This window comes from Phallusia mammillata, chromosome 6, assembly GCF_965637545.1.
Source record: "Phallusia mammillata chromosome 6, kaPhaMamm4.hap1.1, whole genome shotgun sequence".
Lineage (NCBI taxonomy): Eukaryota > Metazoa > Chordata > Ascidiacea > Phlebobranchia > Ascidiidae > Phallusia > Phallusia mammillata.
The window spans coordinates 8,611,272-8,632,723 of record NC_137257.1 but is presented as its reverse complement, the minus strand read 5'-3'; the positions used below and the strand labels follow the sequence as shown (position 1 = coordinate 8,632,723).

The following is a 21,452-nucleotide window of genomic DNA, read 5'->3' as shown; positions in this document are numbered from 1 at the left end:
AAACAATAAATTATTTTCTCGAACCTACAGATGTGGAACGTTGTCGATATTTTTTCTTTTTTTTTCACGCACTGCATTGAGAAACGAGAGACAGCGAAATAAATCTGTATCTGCTCTCGAATGAAAGTTGTTGATCTCTACGGAATTGAATGAAGTCCCCTGTTACGAATTAAACCAAAAAAAAAAAACAGATGTGAAACAAAAACTTTTCTATTTCAGTTTTCACTTGTTTTTCCGCTGATCCAAATGTTGCGCATGTAAGCTAAAAGCTAATGTTCGAAAACTGAATTAGAGAAGTTTTTTTGTTTCAGTACGTCTTGTTTTTTGTTTTAATTCGTCTATGGTGGTCAGTAATAATAATGCTATCGTAACTAAAGTCATATTTGAAATAAGTAACTCAAAATATTAAGTAGTTTTTAAAATCTTTTTGTCATGTTTGTGAAAATGGTTTCACAAAAAGTATCTTCGAAGAAAATGTGGAAGGCATATTGTAATAGTCATTGAGTCCAACCTGTATTTGACCTTGTTACTACTTGGTTTTTGGAACTATTTGCACAAAAGTGTGGACATGTCTTAAAGTTATGAATCAACTTATGGAGTAATGTTTTTGCACATTTATAAATTTTTTTGCACATAATGTTTTGCAGACTTGTTTTTTCTGGTAAAGCCTTAATGTGAAAGCTGTTTTGAAGATAATTACTAATTTGGATGTGTAGGAAGTAAAAGAGTGTGGGATTTTATTTTACATGTATAGATGAAAGATCACCGCTCTTCAACTAAACCATTACTTTCCTCAAAACAAAAGTCTCACCAGTAAGTGATCTCTTGGTATATTACTAGTTGCTCTTTTAAACCAATTTTGTGCTGTGTTTAGAAAGTTAATTATACAGTTCTTGTAAAACAGTAATAAAAAATAGACCATTATTATCTTACAAGATTTTTTGTTTTTTTTACTAATGTAATTTTGTTCAAATATTGTTAACACACACAAATTGTTGCAGCATGTTGCCCTAATTGTGACCATTTATTATGTTTCTTTAATTCAACTTGATAAGTTTGTTGTTCAAAATAGTGTTTAACTTCAATATGATTAACTGCAAAAAAGAAAGTTGTAAAATTGAGTGAAAGTCAGACAATTTTTTGGTGCTATGCCAAATTGTACAGCTAATCATGTTGAACATGTAACTGTCTAACATGTAATTTAGTAAATCTTCCTTTCTGTAGAAACAAAGATCAAACTGAGAAGGCACTTGATGTTGATGAGGAAAAGAAATTAATCCATGAAGCCAATGAAAGCGAATGTTTTTCCGAAAAAACAAAACCTCTAGGTTAATTGATGCAATTATGTTATGTTATTGCAAATTGACATTTCTCATGAGTGGTACTAACTATCATATGATACTGCATGTGAAGCAGTTTTGATGAACATAAATGTACTTTGTGCAGAATTTTGAAAGCGTTGACGGTTAGAGCTATTTGGTTGGGGTGATAGTGTGTAATTGGAATAACACTACAATTTGTTGTTATTTACCCTATTGGGGCATGTATTCCCTCATTTCACAAACCACGGGACATACTATGCGGTAACATGAAGTGACATATAGAATTTAGTACCACCCATGTCTTCTTAATCCTAAACTTGCACAAAAAAGTGGCTGTTTTGGAAAATAATGTTTAATTATTAGTTTGAATGCAATGTACATATCTTGCCTTAATTTTGTTGTATTTTTTATCCCTTTATAATATCATGTCACTCAGCCACACATTTTTGTTAAGATTTAAAGTTCCTTTTTGAATGCTTGTTTCTAAACCTTTCCATAAATGTTGTGCAGAAGAAATCACAGTCACATTTGAATCCCACGAAGAGTGGAAAAGCAATAACATGACAGCCTCACCTGCTTCTGGAACTGAAAGGACTGCAGTAGCTGTTGCAGCCGCCCACGCAGCAAAGCATGGTAAGGCTTATAGCAGTGGTTCTGACAGTCTAATGTGATCAAGTCAAACTCTAAGTTTCTTGCAGAAAACTATGTTTTGAATTTAACAGCTAAGAGACAAATACAAATCATTAGAATGCATCAAAATTGTGAAATGAACATAATCATGCCACAAGATATTAGCTGTATTGTGCAATAAGTTTGCTAAGGTATTTTTTAAGTAAAATGTTGCAGGAGTTGGGTTTAGAAGCAGGGTTTTAGTTGCTTCCTCTTAAGCATTGTTCCATATGTTTGTTTTGTTTGTTACATCTTGATGCTCAAATAATTATTTTTGTGTTTTTTTGTAGCTGTGTATTTGTGTACACATACACATTTTTAGTTTATGAATAATTTAAAATAATGGAATAAATAATTCATTGCAATCAGCAAAAATGGTTTCATTTATATTTGCATGCGTGATATCAATCAGCATGCAATCAATAATTTGGTTAAAATAATATCAACAGGTATATGTTAACACAGAACAAAACATTGGAGTAATTTGTAATCACATGTAAGACTATATTGCAGTATATATATATATTTTTTGAATCCTAAAAGCACAAAATTACACAGTGTCATGCTTGCTGTTGTCTGGGACAAACTTTTCTTTGTTGCAGTCAAGTATAATTGCGAGTTGCAAAAAGTGATTCACATTCTTTTAAGTTTCAGGAGAACCTGTAGTTTGTGGTTGCAGTTTTTAAAATAGATTTTTTGATTACAACGTTTTTTTAGAATGCTTTGTAGATTCCATGTTTGAACATCTTTCATGAAAACATGAAAAAAAGTGTCCATATTTTTTGTTGTTGCACATTTTTTTAGCAACAGAAATTTATCACTTTCATGTAAAAAGAAAATATGGGCTAAATAAAATGCATGGCCATAATAGCTAGCATTTCAATACTTAAACTATGACTGTATTTTACTGCTTTGAGTAGTAGGCACAATAGCATGTCCAGTGAATGACTTTCAGTAAGCTGTGTAGTGTGTATGTCATATCCAATTAAGCTCATTGTTGAGGTAATTGCAATAAGCTTTTAAGCTTATAGTCTAATACTTCTGTAACATTTACTTGGCTCTGTTGAGCAAGATTATGGCATAGCAACCAGTAATTGGGTTGTGGGTTGGGAAATGAAAATGCATGTGTCTACTATGCAATTTCAACATTAGATACAGGCAGGGTTTTTTTAAGGTTTGGTTTGGGTGACCGCTAAGTAGTTTTAAGAGACCGCAAGTGTTTCATTTAAATACCAAAAACTGTAGTTGTACAGGGGCGTATCCAGAAATTTTTAAAGGGGGGGGTCCAACGTTTTATTTTGGGAAATTCACTAATGACGTCATTATACGTCATTAGATCGCTTTGAAAAATTTTCCACACAGAAGTGCTTAACCGCACGAGACTGAATACGTAATTGACATGTCAAAATGCCACTAAATTGTCGCTTATTTCGTTTTCTGGTTCAAAACGACGCGTTAAGCGGCAAAACGCTTTGTCCAAAATTGTAAGCAGGCCCAAAACCGAAACCCGGTCCAACTTTCGACTTTGGCGGTTTCTCTACCTGTCCAGTTGGCAGAACGACAAATTATTTTAGCAAAAGCTTTGTAGTTTTCTGATCCCGCGTCTGCTATTTAGCTTACTCAGCAAAACTGCAGTCATGCAATCAAAATCCGTTTTGGTCCCCAAAAACACCTTAAAAAAAACACTGGAGGTACTCCAAAGTTTTTGCCTGTGGCATATTGACTTTAGATATTGTTCAGGAAATTAAAATATGTGTAGACATTTTAATTTCTTAAATACAACAAAAATATCAAGTTTATAAAGCTCCTACTGGCTAGATATTATGCCTGGCAGCAATAGCTTCAGCTTATGCAACAAAAATATGGTGCAAAACAATATGGAATTTGAAATTACTTTGTGTTGACATATTATATATACATATGTATACATAATGACATAGTGACTGAATCGATTGCATGACATAGTGCCTGAGTTCTGGCCAGAAATCTCCGACCATGTAGAAAAAATTGAAGTTTTGTATGAAAATAAAGCCTGTAAGCACAGAGAAATCTCTATTGCTTTGGTTACCTACTATTACTTGGGGTCATATGAAGATTCACCTAACTATGCTTTGTGTGCTGGAAGTGCTTTCAATGTAAAGTAAAGCTCAGAATACAGATTTATCAACAAAGCTTTGGAGTTATGAAAGTACGTATTTTACCTCTTGTTTTGTTTATAGATGTTGAATCTGCTGCTCGTGTTTCAACCACATCATCAACATCCCCAATTCACCAAGGACAAAGTTTAAAGAATCGCAAAAAATGGGAGGTTAGTGTTGTTCATATTTAATGTTGTCTCAAATTCTCATCCTTAAAATGTCTTTTTTGTTCTGGCATATTTTTGTGATATTTACAGCAAATAGCATTATACTGTTCACAGCATTGATATTGCGTGAAGTTGTTGCTTTGAGCTGCTTATTGGCATAATTATGGCCTGAATGACAGATTAAAAGGGAAATACTTGTGATTGAAGGTCATGAACTGTGAGGTATATGTGGTGAACTATCAGATGTTATTGCACTGCATTTTATATGTCACTTATTAGAGTTTTAATCTCAACATAATGTTGTAGTTTTGCAATATATATATACCCATTAAACATTGAGATAGGTGACATTTTTTTTTCTGGCAAATATATATTTGATTTTTTTATGCGTAACTCTGCTTACAATTGTAACCTAATGTATGAAATACCAATTTTAATGGGCACATTTTTTAATGATATTGGTTACCCTCAATTTTAACTTTGTATTACAAACGTAGTGGATAACATATTAATAAAGTTTTGTGGTAAAGTATTTATTTTTTTTGCTTGATAGAAGCTTAAGGAAGCTAATCTACTTTTTGTGGCCATAAATTTTGTGTATATTATGTGTGTGTTTTGAATATGCCTAGATAGATGTGTGCTAGTCAAACCTATTCCTAGAGGCTGTCAACATATACATTCAGCCCATTAAATCATAAATTGTTTTCTTTTTTTGGTTTTTCAAAAAGTTAAACTGTTACAAATCCTATACAGTTTAAAGCACTCATTTCAAAAAATATTTATTGCCATTTTTTACTCATTTTTGTTATTTTCAATGTATAAGGCACAATGGCATTGTGAATTTGGTAATATGGCCCGCTGATAAGTTCGCCTATTATTGTAGTACCCTGTTAACACTAGTAAGGTCGTTAGGCTTTTGCCTTGCTGTAATGGATGTGGGATGTATTTTAAGGCTTTCTCTCATTACACTGCTCTACACCATTGGTCTGTCACAAAACAGTGTCTTCCTGTTGTTTTTGAAGACTCGTTTTGCTTATTATCATTACCCATATTGCATGTATATTGTCTTTTAGCTTTTACATGCAGCTCAAAACTACTGGATTACGTGATCTGTATCTGATGTACACAAACAATTTAGGTGCAATTTTTAGTAATGGTGAATTGTGATCCATTTAAGACTGATAAAAACATTTCTTGAAACCATTTAGAGATAATACTACCAAATATTTCTGTACAATTTTTTTAATAAGATGAAAAGAGAATTTACATTTAAACAAAAAATAAGTTACTGATAAGGTATTACCTGCTTAGATGCTGGTTTTACATTGTGACAAAATTTTGGTTGATTTTATTCATTTATTTTTTTCAGGTATTTCCGGGTCGCAACAAATTTCTCTGTGATGGTCGAATTATTATGGCTCGTCAAACAGGAATCCTTTACTTTACCGTTATTCTCATTCTCATCACTGTGGCCCTTTTCTTTGGCTTTGAGTAAGTATTGAATGTACTAGAAAACTGTGTGTACATCTTTATGTAAATAAGACATCTATGCCAACTGCATGTTGATGTACCATAGATATGTCCAACCGGTGGTCTATTTGTTGTAGATGGCCCACAATAATGGTATGATGTTTTTGGTGGCACAAGATGTTAATAACATGCTTGATTTTTCTAATGTTTTGATTTTTAACTGAGGTTTGTATTTTTTTGCTATCGAAACATACAACCTTTTGAATTAGTTATGAATGTTTACCGGTTGACAATGCTTGTAACCCATTATTAGCATAGTTAAAAATTTTTTTTAGTTATTTTTAGGTATTGGTGGTATCACATTTATAATGTCCACTTTTTTTATACCACAGAACTTTCAATGAAGTTGTTGTTTGAGATATAGGCCACATAGTTTTGAGTACAGTACATTATTTTTATGTTTTGTTTTACAAAGTAATTAGTTGTACTGTACTTTTTTTATCTTTTGTCGGTCAAAATGTGGAGAGAAACAATAACTTTATTTTTACCTTCAGTTAGAATGTCTGTGGCTGTAAAAATGGCCTGCCACATTTAAAAAGGTCCGATGTAAAAAAATATTATGTGTCATTTTTTACCTTACCTTACAGCATCTTTACCTTACATTACATCTACAAGTATCAATGTGGTTGTTTGCAATTTTTGGTTATGCTTTACATTTAAATTATATAGTTTATTAACTTCAATACACAAACTGTGAAAGCATTCCACAAAAAGTGTCACAAAGAAATAGGAATGTGGGTCTACATTAGCCCATACTGTCATTGTCTTGTCACCAGCTGCACTGATAAAACCTTGTAGGCTGAATCAGTGTTAGTTGGCTGCAAATAGGAACTTGATGTGTAAGTACAAGCTGTTGTTCCAGTTGCAAATATCTGTCCATAATGTTGTTGTTGTAAAGGGAGTAAAACTGTTTACTATTATGGTCACATACATGTGTTTTCAAAATACAACCAACAGTCATTTTGTAGTGAATGTAAGCTGTTCTTTAACATACAAATTGTAAAAACCACTTTTGTAAATATTACTTTGTAGTTTCAAAACAGAAAGGTTATGGATGGATTTGAGTATAAATGAGTATGAAATTCATTTAGTGTCACATCAAATCTAATTTAAAAATCAATAAATCTGACAATTCAATTTTAGTTTTATATTTCTCTGTAGCCATAGACACTCTGAATGGTTTATTTGCTGAAAACACATTGTCACGGGTGTGTGTGCCTTTTGGAATGACACAGCATAAATAACACATGACTTTTCTGGCAGTAAGGGACAACCCCACTCTGTTTTCAGGCCTTTACTCAGTGAAATTGAAATATGTTGGGCATGATTGCATTATGTATGTAGGTTTACAATGCATACACCATCTTCTATGTGTATTGTGGGTGAGAGTGCACCAAGCAGTGTTGTTGAAGTTTAATTATTTATGAAGCTAAAATGGTTTATGTGTGTGTGGATTCTTGGCATAGTCTGCAGTATTTTGTAAAAACATGTTACTCCTACCTGCCCAATAACACACATTTTAGCATTAAAACTCATTATATTACATTAATGGCCCCTTTTTTAACAACTTAAGGCAAATACTGCATATACATACCACCCTTTTAGTTATATTTCTATGCCCTATAATGATGTTTTAATTAAGTCTTTTGGTGGAGTATTGAAATATGTGTGTTTGTATGATTTTTATCTTTGGTGGGCAATGTCTGAATGCATTATGCTCACAATGAGTCTATCGTCAAGCTGCCTATTTTATTGCAGATTTATTGAATCAGTTTTTGTTTGATTTTTTCAACTTAGGCAATTGGTGACTTCAATATAGTTTATGGAACCACTGGGTGGGAGTAAGGCTGCTCAAATTTCTTGCTCATACAAACACAATACAACTTTGTGAATACAATGCATTTGTGCTAACCACTTGGCCAAATTGGCGATTTTCTGACCCATATGCACATTGTAACCATGCTTTTAAATTTTTTTGTTCTGTGGTATATTATCCCTAATTTATTGGCCAATCAACAGTCTATCAACCAATTGATTGGTTCAGTCACATCAAATTGACCCTTTCCATCACGCTTGTACAAGAATTAAAAAAATATTGTTTTACATACAACTAGTTCACAATTAATTAAAACCAATATTTTAACATTTTGTGTTGCTTTTTAGATGCCGCTTAACATTAGTTCCAGACCTTCCAGTGGGCTTCCTTATTCCTATCGCATGTAGCCTATTGTTTCTTTTCACAATGGCATGCTTGTTGAGGACAGCTTGGAGCGACCCAGGAATTATACCCAGAGCGACACCAGAAGAGGCTTCTTACCTCGAAAAGCAATTACAAGGTAATGAGATAAAGTGAAATCATTTTATGTCTAATTTTCGCATGGAATTGTAAAGGAGTGTTAGTAACAGTTTTTGATGTAATGTTTAGTGTTTCATAACTGCTTTTTGTAATATCACCCAGATCTAACAAACTGATTTTTCTGAACATTTTTTGTAAAAGTTTTAAAATAAAAATAAATTTTGGAACACCATTCAACATACCATTCTCAAAAATGTTGGTGTTTATCAGGTGGACTTGGTTGTCCTGGGTCAGTCAGTATAGTGGAACTTTTTGAAGTGTTTTGAAATAAAACCCAATGCCATGTCAACATTTTTTTGGCATATTTTTTTGTAAAAATTACTGCTTAGTTATTTGCGATGCATTAAAATTTATAGCTTTGTCAACTAAAGACATTTGCCTGTTTTGTAAGAGATAGATATAAAAGTTGCCATATTGATAATATCAAATTACTTTTTGGCATTTTGTCACACAAATGTAATCCTTATACGTCAAAAAATAATTTTATTGGCATTGTTATATCGTTGAATCAGATGTTTTATACGGCTAATATCCCTTTGCATTATTATTTATATTGGGTTTAAAGTTTGGGTACTTACAAAACTTACCATTTATTCTATCCATATTTGTATTGCAGACTTAACCAAAAGCCATGTTTTCCTAATATAGGTGCCAATGCAGACTATGTTGTTTAATAGCATGCATGTCATTTTCTCATAACTATAACTAAAATTTTAATTAAAATATATGACAAAAAATCACAAAATCCAAGACTTTTCAACCGGACTATGCTTAATTACTGTTAAAAAACTTAATGAAAATCTGTCAATTTTAATTGTGTAATAATTGTCTTTTAATTATTCACTGATATTTACAGAGGAGCAACAAAACAACCCAGATAATGGTCAGGCTGGATACCGCCCTCCCCCACGAACCCTGGACATCGAAATCAACGGTGTTCCCTACAAACTCAAGTACTGCTTCACCTGTCGAATTTTCAGACCTCCCAGGGCTTCACATTGCAGTTTATGTGACAACTGTGTTGGTAAGTAAGGTTTAATATAACTTAACATCAGTATAAGTACTAGATAAAGGTTTCAGCATGTTTTACCCCGACTCTTCTGCGATACTGAAGTTCTACCATGATTGGTTAATAAAAAGGCAGGTTATAAGTTTGATACACCTGTTCTGCTGAACGAAGTTGAAAGATATTTGGTGATTGATTCCTTGGTACAACTGCCTAGGTGCTCTTGGACCAATTGTTAGCTGATGCAAATCTTTAAAAACAAATTTTACACACACTCTATATAATAAATGTTTTAATCTATGGTTCAATTAACTATTACTAAATATATCATGACATACTGTGATTTTTTTGAGATTTTATTGTAATGTTTTTCAGTTTTGAAAGATTGTTTCACACTTTTTGCTCTATGTGTTCCAATAAAATAAAAATAATTTGTGAAAATAGTTTTGTCATCTGTGGAAATCTTTTCTGATTTAAAGTTGCTAATCCTAGTGCATTTTTCTAAATTTAACTCACTTGTCAACATACTTGACATCAAACAAAACTAAATTAGCCACTTAACTCTCTCCCACTTATCTCTAATGGTGCTATGCTGAGTAAAATAGCATTGCACACTTAAACATTTGTTCCCCTCAGACTTTTTCTTACAAAGATTAGACTTCTTTAAATTGCTGCAAAATTTGGGAATTTATGAGTTTTGTTATAAAGTATTATTTTACAAATTGAAAAGACTTATATATATATATGTTTAAATATAAATATTTAATATAGACGTTTGCTGTTGTGATGAATAAATAGGGACTATAAAGGAAAAATAGCATTTAAATCAACTTATCTTAGCCAAAAGTTTCAGCACACTCAAATCAGTCCTATTTGAATAAAGACTAATAATTCCATACTTTTTGAGCGAAATCGATATCCGCATTGGTTTATAATAAAAAATACACGGACTGATTTGAGTGCACTGAATTTTTCAGCTAAGATATGTCAATATATGTATCTGGAAGCTTTTGGGCATGGATTAGACAATTTCTGTATTAGTGTATCTTTTACATTAGCATATTTTAAGATCTTGTGGCGACCTCTCTCCGTTTAATCTAAATATTTTTTTAGATCACTTTGATCATCATTGTCCTTGGGTGGGAAACTGTGTAGGAAGAAGAAATTACCGATACTTTTATCTGTTCGTGATGTCTCTCTCAATATTATGCCTTTTCATATTTTCACTTTCTATAGTGCACATTGTTCTGTGTAAGTACATGACAATTGGTTTCCTTTGATATCTGAATAGAGGTTTTTACCTATTTTTTCTCTATTTTAGTATCCAATAAGCATGGATTCTTAGAAGCACTGAAGATTAGCCCAGGAAGATATCCTTTTTGCAAAAATTATATATTTTTATGTTCGAGACGGGAATAATGTGTTTTTGAATTGGATTGAAATGAACTCTGCTTTGGGAAGTTGATGTCTTAGGTGTTGCCTTAAACAGAAAACACTTAAACAAAAATGCTTGTTGGCTATTACAAATCAGCGCATTTTTTGCCAATTAAAAATAATCAGAATAATGTAGCGTTTTAGAAGATCTAATGCGGTGGTCCACTTGTGGTTCATGATGACTTTTTGGGTGGTTCACAGGAGGTTAATTTTATTTGGTGATAAACTGGAAATAGTTGCTTCTAATTTATTGAATAGTCAAGACAAAAAATGCTTAGATAGCTTATTTGTTGTTTATTGTAAGCTATCAGTTGTATTAAACCACTCTTCGAATATTTGTTGTGGTTGCTTTCTTTATCCTTACTAAACAATAAACTGCTCCACGATATTCATTCAATTAAAGTGGTAGCCCAAGGCCTGAAATGAGTTGAGAACCTCATATTTAATATGTTAAATGCTGTTAGTTCACTTTTTGGGCTCCTGTCTATTTTTTTACAATCACACTCAGCATTTGGTTTCATTCCCTTGACAGCAATGTTAACCGTGCTCGAGCTTTTAATCTGCTTCTTCAGTATTTGGTCGGTTATCGGTTTATCAGGATTTCATTCCTACCTGGTAGTGCAGAGTTTAACTACCAATGAAGATGTAAGTACACTTTTGTTTCTTAGCATGTTGTGCTAAATTGAAACCTTAAGCAATTGTTTTCAAAAAATGCCACAGTTTAAAGCAGTGGTTCCCAACCAGGGCCCATGGCTCCCCAGGGGGGGGGGCACGAGCTGTGTTCCGGAGGGCCACGGGTGTAGATTCACAAGAAACACCCACTAAAAATCATTTTCAACTTTATCTTTATTCCCGAATTTAATGGACTATTTCACATACTATTTGTTTATAGTGAGGTTTTTCACGCACATTTACTCTATTAGACCTGTTTAAGGCCAAAATTAATATACCGCATTCCAACGTGAGATTGCTATCTACATTTTAAGGGGGGCACAGGTCCTACATGGTAACTTTAAGGGGGCCACGAGGCCAAAAAGTTACTTTAAGGGGGCCATGGTCCTCGTAAGGTTGGGAACCACTGGTTTAAAGACTTTGGCGAGAACTTTTAACCAATTTTGTAGTCAGAAATGTTTCGATAAATGTAACCAGAGTTGGTTAAAATATTTTTTAAAATTTACTCCAAGTGTGACAAGGATCCAGTAAATTTATTATTTAAAATGCATTTTCGTGAAACTGATATTTACAAAAATACTCTAGTCAGGTAAATTATTTCTTATGTGCAAATCAGGTGAGTGTTGAATCTTGTGAAATGTAACCCCAGTCAAGCGATTCTTATCATACAGTAACTTGAGTACAAAGCAATGTTTCTCAATTTGTTTAGCCCAGGAAACACCCAAACCAAAATTTTGAGGGCACGCCAATGATAGTAAACCTTGGTTAATCCGGACCCTGTTGGACTAAAACGTTTGTCCGATTAGGCGAAGATTCAAATTAACCGATGTCGATTAGGTCATGCCTTCTTAGGACATTACAAATCATTTGTCTCTCAAGTTTTGCGCAAATTAGGCAAAGATCCGGAGTAACCGAGTTTTACTGTATTTAGGAATTTTTTTTATGGGTAAATGCTTTGTGAAAAATTTGTCCTTAAGAATCTAAAAATAACCGCAACATTTGTTTATCGTAAATCCGCATAAACGCAAAAACAATCATATGTGTTGATAAAATTGTGTATAGTATAAGAAATTGGTAAATATGGTATAGAATATATAAAATGGAAGTATATTAGTAGCTACATTTTTAGTTTTATATGAACTAACCTTGCAGGGCGTATTGTTTGAGAACCACTGATCTAAAATTTCAAATCACAAAAAATCTAATTACTGTGCAGATCAAGGGAACCTGGTCGAAAAAGAGGAGCCAGGAAATAAATAATCCATTTGACAAGGGAGGGCCAATCAGCAACTGCTTTTACGCTTTGTGTTCTCCACTCCCTCCATCACTCATAGATCGCCGCGGTTTCGTGTCAGACGATTACGTATCACCCTCGCAAAATAATGGCCAGCTGTATGGTTCGACTGGCCAAGACGGAGTAGGTGTACTGTTGTTTATTGTGTATGCATATTTATGTGGCTTGCATTGTTAGACGGTTTTAGTTTGATGCCTTGGGGTTATTGCAGACTGTATTATGTAGAGAGTGCTTTATTGCATTTGTTAACAGTTCACGGATTTGAGAGTGTTGCTTTTGAGATTTTGAGAGTGAAAATTGGGATAAATATTGTCTTTCAAATCGGCAAACGGAGGTAAAAAAACGTCTGATAATTTTTGCCCTAAGACAGTGGTTCTTAACCTTTTTGTAGTCACGGACCCCTTTTATGAATTTTGTAAGTCTGCGGACCCCCCCTCACAAGTTTGTAATCGTTTATTTCCTGATTGAAATCAGTTAGCTATCATATATAGAACAAACATATATTTCTCCTATGCAAGTATCAAATTCTACGTGACCCCTTGATGGGTATAGCCTATACACGTGAATGATGTTTAAACAATAGATTTCCGCACATTTAACATTTATTGTTACAATGACATAATAACGCATGATGTTTCGCGACTCCAATTTGGGTCCCACAGCTTGAGAAGCCTTGATATATAGTACAAAAGGTGGTAATCGTTACAAGAATGGTAACAGAATATAGGGAATGATTGCCAGAATCTATTAACTTCGATTTATACAAAGTAATTCTGTAATACCAATCATTGAAAGTGACACTGCTCTGTACCATGTAGCAGGCAACTGGTGCGACCCACCCATACAGCTGTTTTCAACGTTATTCTATGAAACGTTTTTTCTGATTATTATGTTTGTTATATTCAAAGGACCGTTCTGGGCAGCCGACTACTTCCCAGCAGTTTGCAGTTGACAACGAACCGTACGACACAAGCGGTGCGGCGTATCCAAGGCAACCGGCGTATCCACGACAACCGAATTTCAACCAACAAAATATTAACAGCCCCGTAAAACCAGCACCAGGTATACTGTCCGCAAACTAAACAAGTAACGCTCACAGATGAAATAACTAGAGATGTACCGAATATTCGGTTTACCGAATTTATTCGGCCGAATCGGTCATTTTTGCAAAGATTCGGTTTCGGCCGAATAATTTGTTGCGATTCGGCCGAAACCGAATCTTTTACGAACACAAATTTAAAGCGTTAAACGTGTCTTTTCTGATTATTAAGGTACCACGCAATTTTGCACAAACATAATTAAGCACAAACATAACGAAAATCGCGTCAATGTTGATCTTTTTCAACACATTATCGTTTTTCCCACTGTAATAAAAAAAATATTAATTCATTGGCAGGTTGCCAATCATGCTTGAGGCAATTTTAAACCCCATAGAACTGAAATGAGAACGAAACACAACTTTCCTGCACTAGTTGCTTGGTAGATAAACATTTTTTCGTGTCAAGCGCGTAGCGTACGACTTCGCGTGACCTCATAAATGATTCGGTTGATTCGGCCGAATTTATTCGGCAAAACCACCGAATATTCGGTTTCGGCCGAATCGAAATTTAGCCGATTCGGTACATCACTAGAAATAACACCGTACATGTGAGCCACATTAAAATATAGAGTGGAGTTATTGAATGCTATACATCAGGACTGACTAACCAAGGCCGCAGGGTTCCCGCGGGTATGGAAAACCTGGAAAGGTTATGGAATTTAAATTTGTATTTTTGAGGCCTGGAAAAGTTTTGAAAAAGGCCAACTTTTGCAAAAGTCCTTGAAAAAGTATGGAATTCGGCGCCTGTTTTACCCTGAAAATGCCAGTTAGAACTTCAAATTGTCTAACGTTTGTATATTCGTTGCAAGTATGGTAAATTGGCCAAATCTACCAAAACCCCTTTACTAGTTTTACGATGAGAATTGCTCTATTTTTTCGAATAAGGTTATGGAAATTTGGGGTTTTTTTCTTGAAAAGTTTTGGAAAAGTCAAGGAATTTATAAACGAAAATTGCGCGGGAACTCTGTAAGCCTAAACAGGGTACTGTATCTTTAGGATAGGGGTGCACAACTTTCAGCGGCGGACATGAATTTATGTGGCCGTGAACATGTATAAAAATACACGTATTGGCGGTTGGTTAGTATAGTTGGTTAAAACTCTTGTGCTGGACATTCAGCTTTGAAAAACTGGTTTGAACGGATTTTGCTGGGTTAGAAACATATATCATATCGGCCCAGTAGCCACGCGCGTCAGACTTATTACGCCTTGTATGTGCAAGCAATTTAATAAACACGCTAACAAACAACGTAACGATACTGAAATAGACGTCATAAACAGTTAAGGCCGTTTGCCTGATCGTTTGGCTAAATCAACAGATAAGTAAAAATATATCTGGCCTTTTAGGCACCATATAGATAGGATATTATGATAAATCCCACATCTTTTTAATTATTAATATATAAACGAAAAACACGGAGACCTTTGGAGGCCGTCTTGGCAAAAAGTTTGTGCACCCCTTATCTAGGTTAATAAATAGGAAAAAATTGAGGTTTATGCCACAAAATATGTTTTCTAAAGTTAACGAAATGTTTTTTGTATTTACTTGACTGTTACTAGGCAACGTGGACGCTGACGAACCATCTGTGACCATTACACACCATCAGCATCCGATGGAACCAATCACTTCTGCTGAATCTGGTTACAATTCAGTCAGCTACAATTCAAACAACTCAGTCGCCTTTCGACCTGGTGCGGAACAGCGCCCTTCAGCGGATTTGGCAATAGACGACGACTCACAGCCAGGTGTCGTAATTGAGCACCTCGGTCCAGCGTCTGGGGATCACGATTCGTCGACAATGACGGTTCTTTCTAGTGACTCTAGAACGATGCTGCTTGAAGATAAGTCCAAGCAAAATGGCGTTGGCTTAGTGCAAAAGGAAAAGACTACCACGACTCCTAAGATAAGCTCAGTTTAGTGCGTGGGATTTGAATACCCCGGAAAAAGAACGTTTTTAGAGAAATATTATTACTGTAACAATCACAAGCGTTTTGTAAGTTCGACTGTTCCACACAACCCAACGCAACGTGGCATACAAATGCTTAGTTAAACGTCATAATGTGATGATGTCACGTTTTATTGCCATGGCGACCTTAAAACACTCAATTGCACTGTTCAAAACATGAAGCATCCATAAAAGCGTAAAAATCCGCCCCTGTTATTCTATTTTCTACCTGTAAAGCCACCACGGTTCAGTATGCAATGACACGTGTCGGGTGACGTTTCGATACCGTATGACGTCACCCTGGTGACGTGTTTTGTACTATTTTAATTTCTGGCTTCCGTCCAGTGATCGCGCGCATTTGAGGTGGGAGGTGTGCCTTTGTCGTTGTTACGTCATAAGGTCGTGACGTCATTGTTACGCTGATTACTATTTCACGTTGTGGCTTTGTTTTCGCAAAGGTGCGACACTTGGAACGTGTTTTTATCTCTCAGTCTTTAGTTGGTAAGTAGTAAGTTTGTGATTGCGCAATGCCTTAATCAAGAGTCTTAAACTTGCGGTTTTCGCGAAAAACGATTTTATTTTTGTTATTTTACCCGCGTTTTCCTTGGATTTTCGTGCCGGATCGGACGTTTTCGGGAGGGTTATGCATCGTTAATTAAATCAATTAAAATTTCAACAAATAGGGTTTTTAACTCCAAAATAGATATTTAGCGAAGGGTAACTGAAACGTACTTAGGTTTAAAAAGGACAGACAACAATTTTCCCATTTTTGTGCCACACATGAGCGCTGCTGTCCTTTTGCGTTAAATAAGTCCCTTCCAATCTCCCCTTAGTTTAAACAAAAAGCATTCCGGTATTTTGACTTTTAACCCCGCTTCCAGTGAGATACTGTGCCATAACTCGTCAACCAACTCTTGTTGCAAGTTTGTGTGCTTGGATAAGTTCCTATTAAAACAGTATTGAAATTAATGAAAAACACGGTTTAAAGTATTAGGGTTGTGTAATTTGACAACAGCTGTTTTGTCTATGGGTCTTTATTTCGCAAAAAATACTATTGGAAGGTATGAATGCGTTGGAAGGTTACTAGCTTTACGTAGAAAACTTCATATTTTATCCTTATTGTGTTGTGCGCTTGTTATGCATTGAATTGTTTGTGGGATTTATAACCACCAATTCGCGTTTACTGAATTTCGTAGTTTTTTTTCCTGTCTTTGTAGTCTATATGCCGAAGGTAGGAATAGCGTTAGGCCATATTTTGTAAAATATCCTACCTTTAAGACACAGAAAACGCAAATAGCTCCCAATAGGCAAATGTTTCAGTATTTAGGCGTTACTTACTAACCTCAAAACTTGTTACACCACTTTTTGGGTAAATGTTTTAACCAAGCGTTTTGCACATATATTTTATTCAAAAGCAATTACACGCCAGCTGGATTTTTTTGCTTTCCAGCCTTCGGTATATATGCAGCTCATTTCGTCAGATATATTATCTGCGGCACAACATAGACTTCACTAATTTTTTTGCATGTTAATAAAATCGGATTTGTTTTTCCATTTTTCACCGAGATTTTATGATCTGTTGGGTTTGACTTTGGCGTTTCTGAAAGTTGGAAATTTTTGTTTTGTTTGCACTAAATGCTCTGCGTGATTTGTAAAAATACAATAATCATCGTACGTTGTGGTTTTTGGGAAAAACTTCGACCAGTAAGAGGCGCAGTATATATGGTTGTATTTTTTAAATCTTATGTATAACTCCTCACATGTGAAAAAATCCAAAGCAAAGTTTTACAATAGGTGCTGAGCTAAACAAAACACTAAATATATGGCAGACATTATTGCTCGTATTTTCTATTTTTAATTAGTAGATGTTTTTTTGTCGATAAGTTTCGGCATTATAATTTCATGCCCTAAAGAAGTTTGGGTTTGGCTTCATTTCCGAAGAAGTTCGGGTCGAAACCGAAACATCGACACCAACGGTTTCATTGGCCGATCTGTTTCGAACAACGGAAACTTCGGTGAATCCCTAGTTTCGACCTATAGGGTCACATCAGTACAGCTTGTGACAAGGCAGTCCGTATAAGCTAGTTATAATCTATCTATGGTTTAATTTACTTGTAATGGCTCCAAGCTTTTATAATTACGCAAAACTGCACAAAAAACATTCATTTTAAAAATGTAAAATATGGAGTCAATGCATGATAAGTAACCCTCTTTTTTAATTACGTCATCTGCTATGACATAATAGTAGACTATGACGTATATTGGTGTCGACAAAACTTGGCCACTATAAGCGCATCGCCCCACCGAACAATAGCCCATTGTAACAAAGAATCTCCCTACAGAACAAGCCACCGGAGTTGGAGATTCTAAAGTTTTGGGCGACGGGGGTCAAATACCGCGACCCAGCTTTACGCCCGGGTGCTTTTTTAAATGCTGGGTATGCGAAAACTCAGCCAGAGCAAATGCTGCGTTGAATTTTTGGCGTTCGTCGGTTTTTCACATCACCAAAATCGCGGTCTGCACACAGTTCCTTTTCTGTGGCATAGAGTAGGCTTGGCTTGTTGACTGTTGGAACTTTCAGCACATTCCGTGCTCAATTTAAACTGCGGCGGGTTCAAAACAAAAAAAGCGGACAAGTTTTGGTGTTTAAAAATATCTCCTGGTTACAGAAGCATGTAAGTAACAACAATCAAATAGGGAAAAGTGAAAGCGGAACGCAATCTATGTTGGTAGGTTACATACCGCTTTTTATTTATTTCCTAACATCCGACCAAACTGCCTATAGGCCGTATTATACATCTCTCAGTTCCTGCAAAAAAACACCATTATTGTCACTGCGTGCTTTCGATTAACACAGTCAATATACAAGTAAAAAATATAACTGGTCACTACCTTATTTTCACCCCAAATTTGAAAAACACATTTCTTTGTGAGTCATGAATCACTTCGGCCCCTTCACTAAGAAATGGGCAATTTTGGACATGCATGAATGAGTTACCTGGAGGTCACGCCTCTTAGGTAATCTTTTGACTAATCCTTTCAAGCGAAGTTGGATTATTGTGACAAACGAAAAGGATCAAGTCGAAGCGCTGTCCGGCGTTTGCTGACCACACGCAAAGAAAGTGATGTGCTTTGAAGCGACTTGCTGTTCAGTTTTTGGTAAAAGCAATTCTGGACATAGTAAGTACACCATGAAAAAAAAAACTAGTGGCTTGAACTATGACGGTGCGCAAAAACAGAGTGATAAATTTGGGTTGTGCAAAGTAGTTTCTTGGGTTGCCAAATCTTGTCCGATCAAAATTGTAAACTTGGAAGCAAAACAAAGACTTCTCCATTATATAAGTGCACATTTGTTTTAGGATATATGCTTGCTAGTGTGTCAAGTGTCAGCTATGTTATTTCAAATATGGTTGAATCGATATACAATTATGCATTTTCTAAATAAGAGTGATTGATCACCCATTGCTGGGTTCCTATTAAATTTGACACGTTACAAATTTTAACACTGACAAATCACAATGAGATGATATATTTCTCCATATAGGCGTGTAAAACAGCTGTTTCAACTTTCTTAGTGGTATCAATCGAAACACAATCACAGTTCCAGCTGGTGCCTCTGCTTTCTATCAATTCACATCAAACGCCATCATATCACCATGGTTATGACGCGCAGCGCCCCTAAATCCATCTGCTGATGACGTTTTAAAATAGGTGCTGATGTCTATTGAGCAGAAATGTGTGTTTTTCGCGCAAGTGAGGAACGATGCGGGTGTGGTGAGCTTAACGAACCGTTTACCACAATTAAAACACCGCTTACCACAAAAAGCGGGAAACGTTTCGACTGCTGTTTAGGCGTAGGTTACTAGGTTTGCAGCAATCTGGTGCTTGCAAGGAATTCAAGTAACCTAACCGTAGCAGCACAGGGACAAAGCGTTCTAGGTGTGCGCTTTGCTGCAACCTGAGCTATGCTTACCCGGGGGCTATGTTTGCTAAATGCCGATGCGTATCTCACATTCCTCTCCCCAGCAGTGTGTGCCTGCTCGCTTCGGAACATTTGTAATTAAGTTGGTCCCAACCGTTTCACATCATAGCCCGCGAGGAATTGTAAGCCAGAAAACTTTACGCCCGCAAAAATGTGTCGCGAAAAAAACAGTCGCGAAAAGTTGTTAATGTTTCTGTACGCAACATAAATTCATAATTAAAGATTACAACTACAAATTTACGTGAGATAATGTTGGTCTATGGTCAGAGAGAGCTGACTCATGACCCAACCACCACGGAATTTCTGCAACGAATGTTAATTCAGCGCATAGAATCTAAACCTTTTCAGCAATCTCCTTTTTGCTTAAGAATAAAGTGGTTAAGAAGGATTCGGTTTTCTATTATGAGTCATACTGCCTGCTACGTCAACCGTGACCGCCACTAGAACTGGATCAGCGCAAACAACATAGTTGGACGGTGAATGAGTTTCACTGCATTCTTTATGCGCGAAAGTAGGCGCAACATTTCGGCGTGTTTTAAATTCAGATGTCGAAATTACACTGTCGGCTATCACGCAATCATTCTATGTCGCAAGCAACAGGAAAAAGAACCGTAAGCCACATTGTTCTAACTATCATTCAAAGCTTGTTTAGCAAGTTTTAAGCTTATTTATTATATTTTCGTCTATGCAACCTGGTAAACAAAACGTACGTCCAGTATTTAAAAACTATTATAAAAATATTTTGCAGTTAAGGTTTATATGAAACATAAAATGCTTATTTTTATTGCCCCAAAAATGTTTGTCGCATTTTATGACCTAAGCGCATTTTCAATGTAATCTTACCTGTGTTGTTAAGTTCCACAGATACTAGATTCGATACGATCGGAATTTGTTTCGAAGGCATGCAGTGGTCCAAACTATGCACCTAAAAATAGAAGTAACGTGTGTGTATCTATGCGACAATAACTTCGAAAACCAGCCTAATCCCACAAAATAACCCGGGAGAATCGCCCTCACTACATTCTGTGGAGCAAATTTTACGATAATGGGGCATTGCAAGCGTTAATCGAATTACTAGCGGTCTACTGAAGGGTGGTTTATCACGTGACCCCTGGGTGCGGTTTTCGTGCAAACAGCGCCCTCTGCTGGTGCATTCCTCTGAGTTTACGGACAGGGGTTCCGCCCCAGCAAAGACCCACGGCCGTGAAGAGTCTCGTCACGCCTTATTGACAAAGAACGAAGCCCCGTCGTTCTTCGCTATCCCCAGCATTTAAGAGCTGGCAGACAGCTTTGTGCATTGTTGTTTGAGCAAATTGCAGGAGATGCAAAAACTGGAAGGTTTATGTGTAAGACCTATTGATTATCAGAACATAGCTGCACTGAGATGGCCATTAAATGCAGGTTTCATGAAGCGTGTTAGTACAACATCATAATGTCAACTTGCTTTTTGCATTATTATTTTTTTGGAAAAATATATACGAACTGTTCATAAGCTTAATGATGAAAGTAGCGGCCTGAATTAGACGTAAGAAAGCGATATGCTTTGTTGTTCAAACGTTTCGGCAAATGATCATGTCATCATCAGTGATATCGCCTTTTACGTCTGTTTCGGCCGTTATTTTTATCGTAATTTGATAAATTTGAAACTTTTTATCAAGTTAGGCAATTTTAAATGTAATTATCGATCAACAGAATTTTTAGCTCTTCCGGTAATTATCGATGTTATAATAATAAACAGACTGAAAACTTTGACAAGTCTGAAGTCGTCCACCGTTTTATTAGACATATATATTTCGCCTAAGTAATAGGCATCGTCAGTATCTAAAAACAAAACAGCGCT

The 21,452-nt window shown here is 35.6% G+C and overlaps 1 protein-coding gene across 1 annotated transcript; it reads left to right on the top strand.

Annotated features, from left to right (window-relative positions):
* Positions 1 to 651: 651 nt before the first annotated feature.
* On the top strand, positions 652 to 17,304 carry LOC145232633 (palmitoyltransferase ZDHHC14-like). Its single transcript, XM_080097295.1, has 13 exons — positions 652 to 813; positions 1,225 to 1,328; positions 1,833 to 1,955; positions 4,211 to 4,299; positions 5,666 to 5,787; positions 7,990 to 8,162; positions 9,039 to 9,206; positions 10,302 to 10,439; positions 10,510 to 10,558; positions 11,165 to 11,267; positions 12,511 to 12,711; positions 13,497 to 13,650; positions 15,245 to 17,304. The coding sequence occupies exons 1-13, from the start codon at positions 755 to 757 to the stop codon at positions 15,601 to 15,603; spliced, it is 1,842 nt and encodes a 613-aa protein (XP_079953421.1). The 5' UTR covers positions 652 to 754; the 3' UTR covers positions 15,604 to 17,304.
* The last annotated feature ends 4,148 nt before the right edge of the window (positions 17,305 to 21,452 follow it).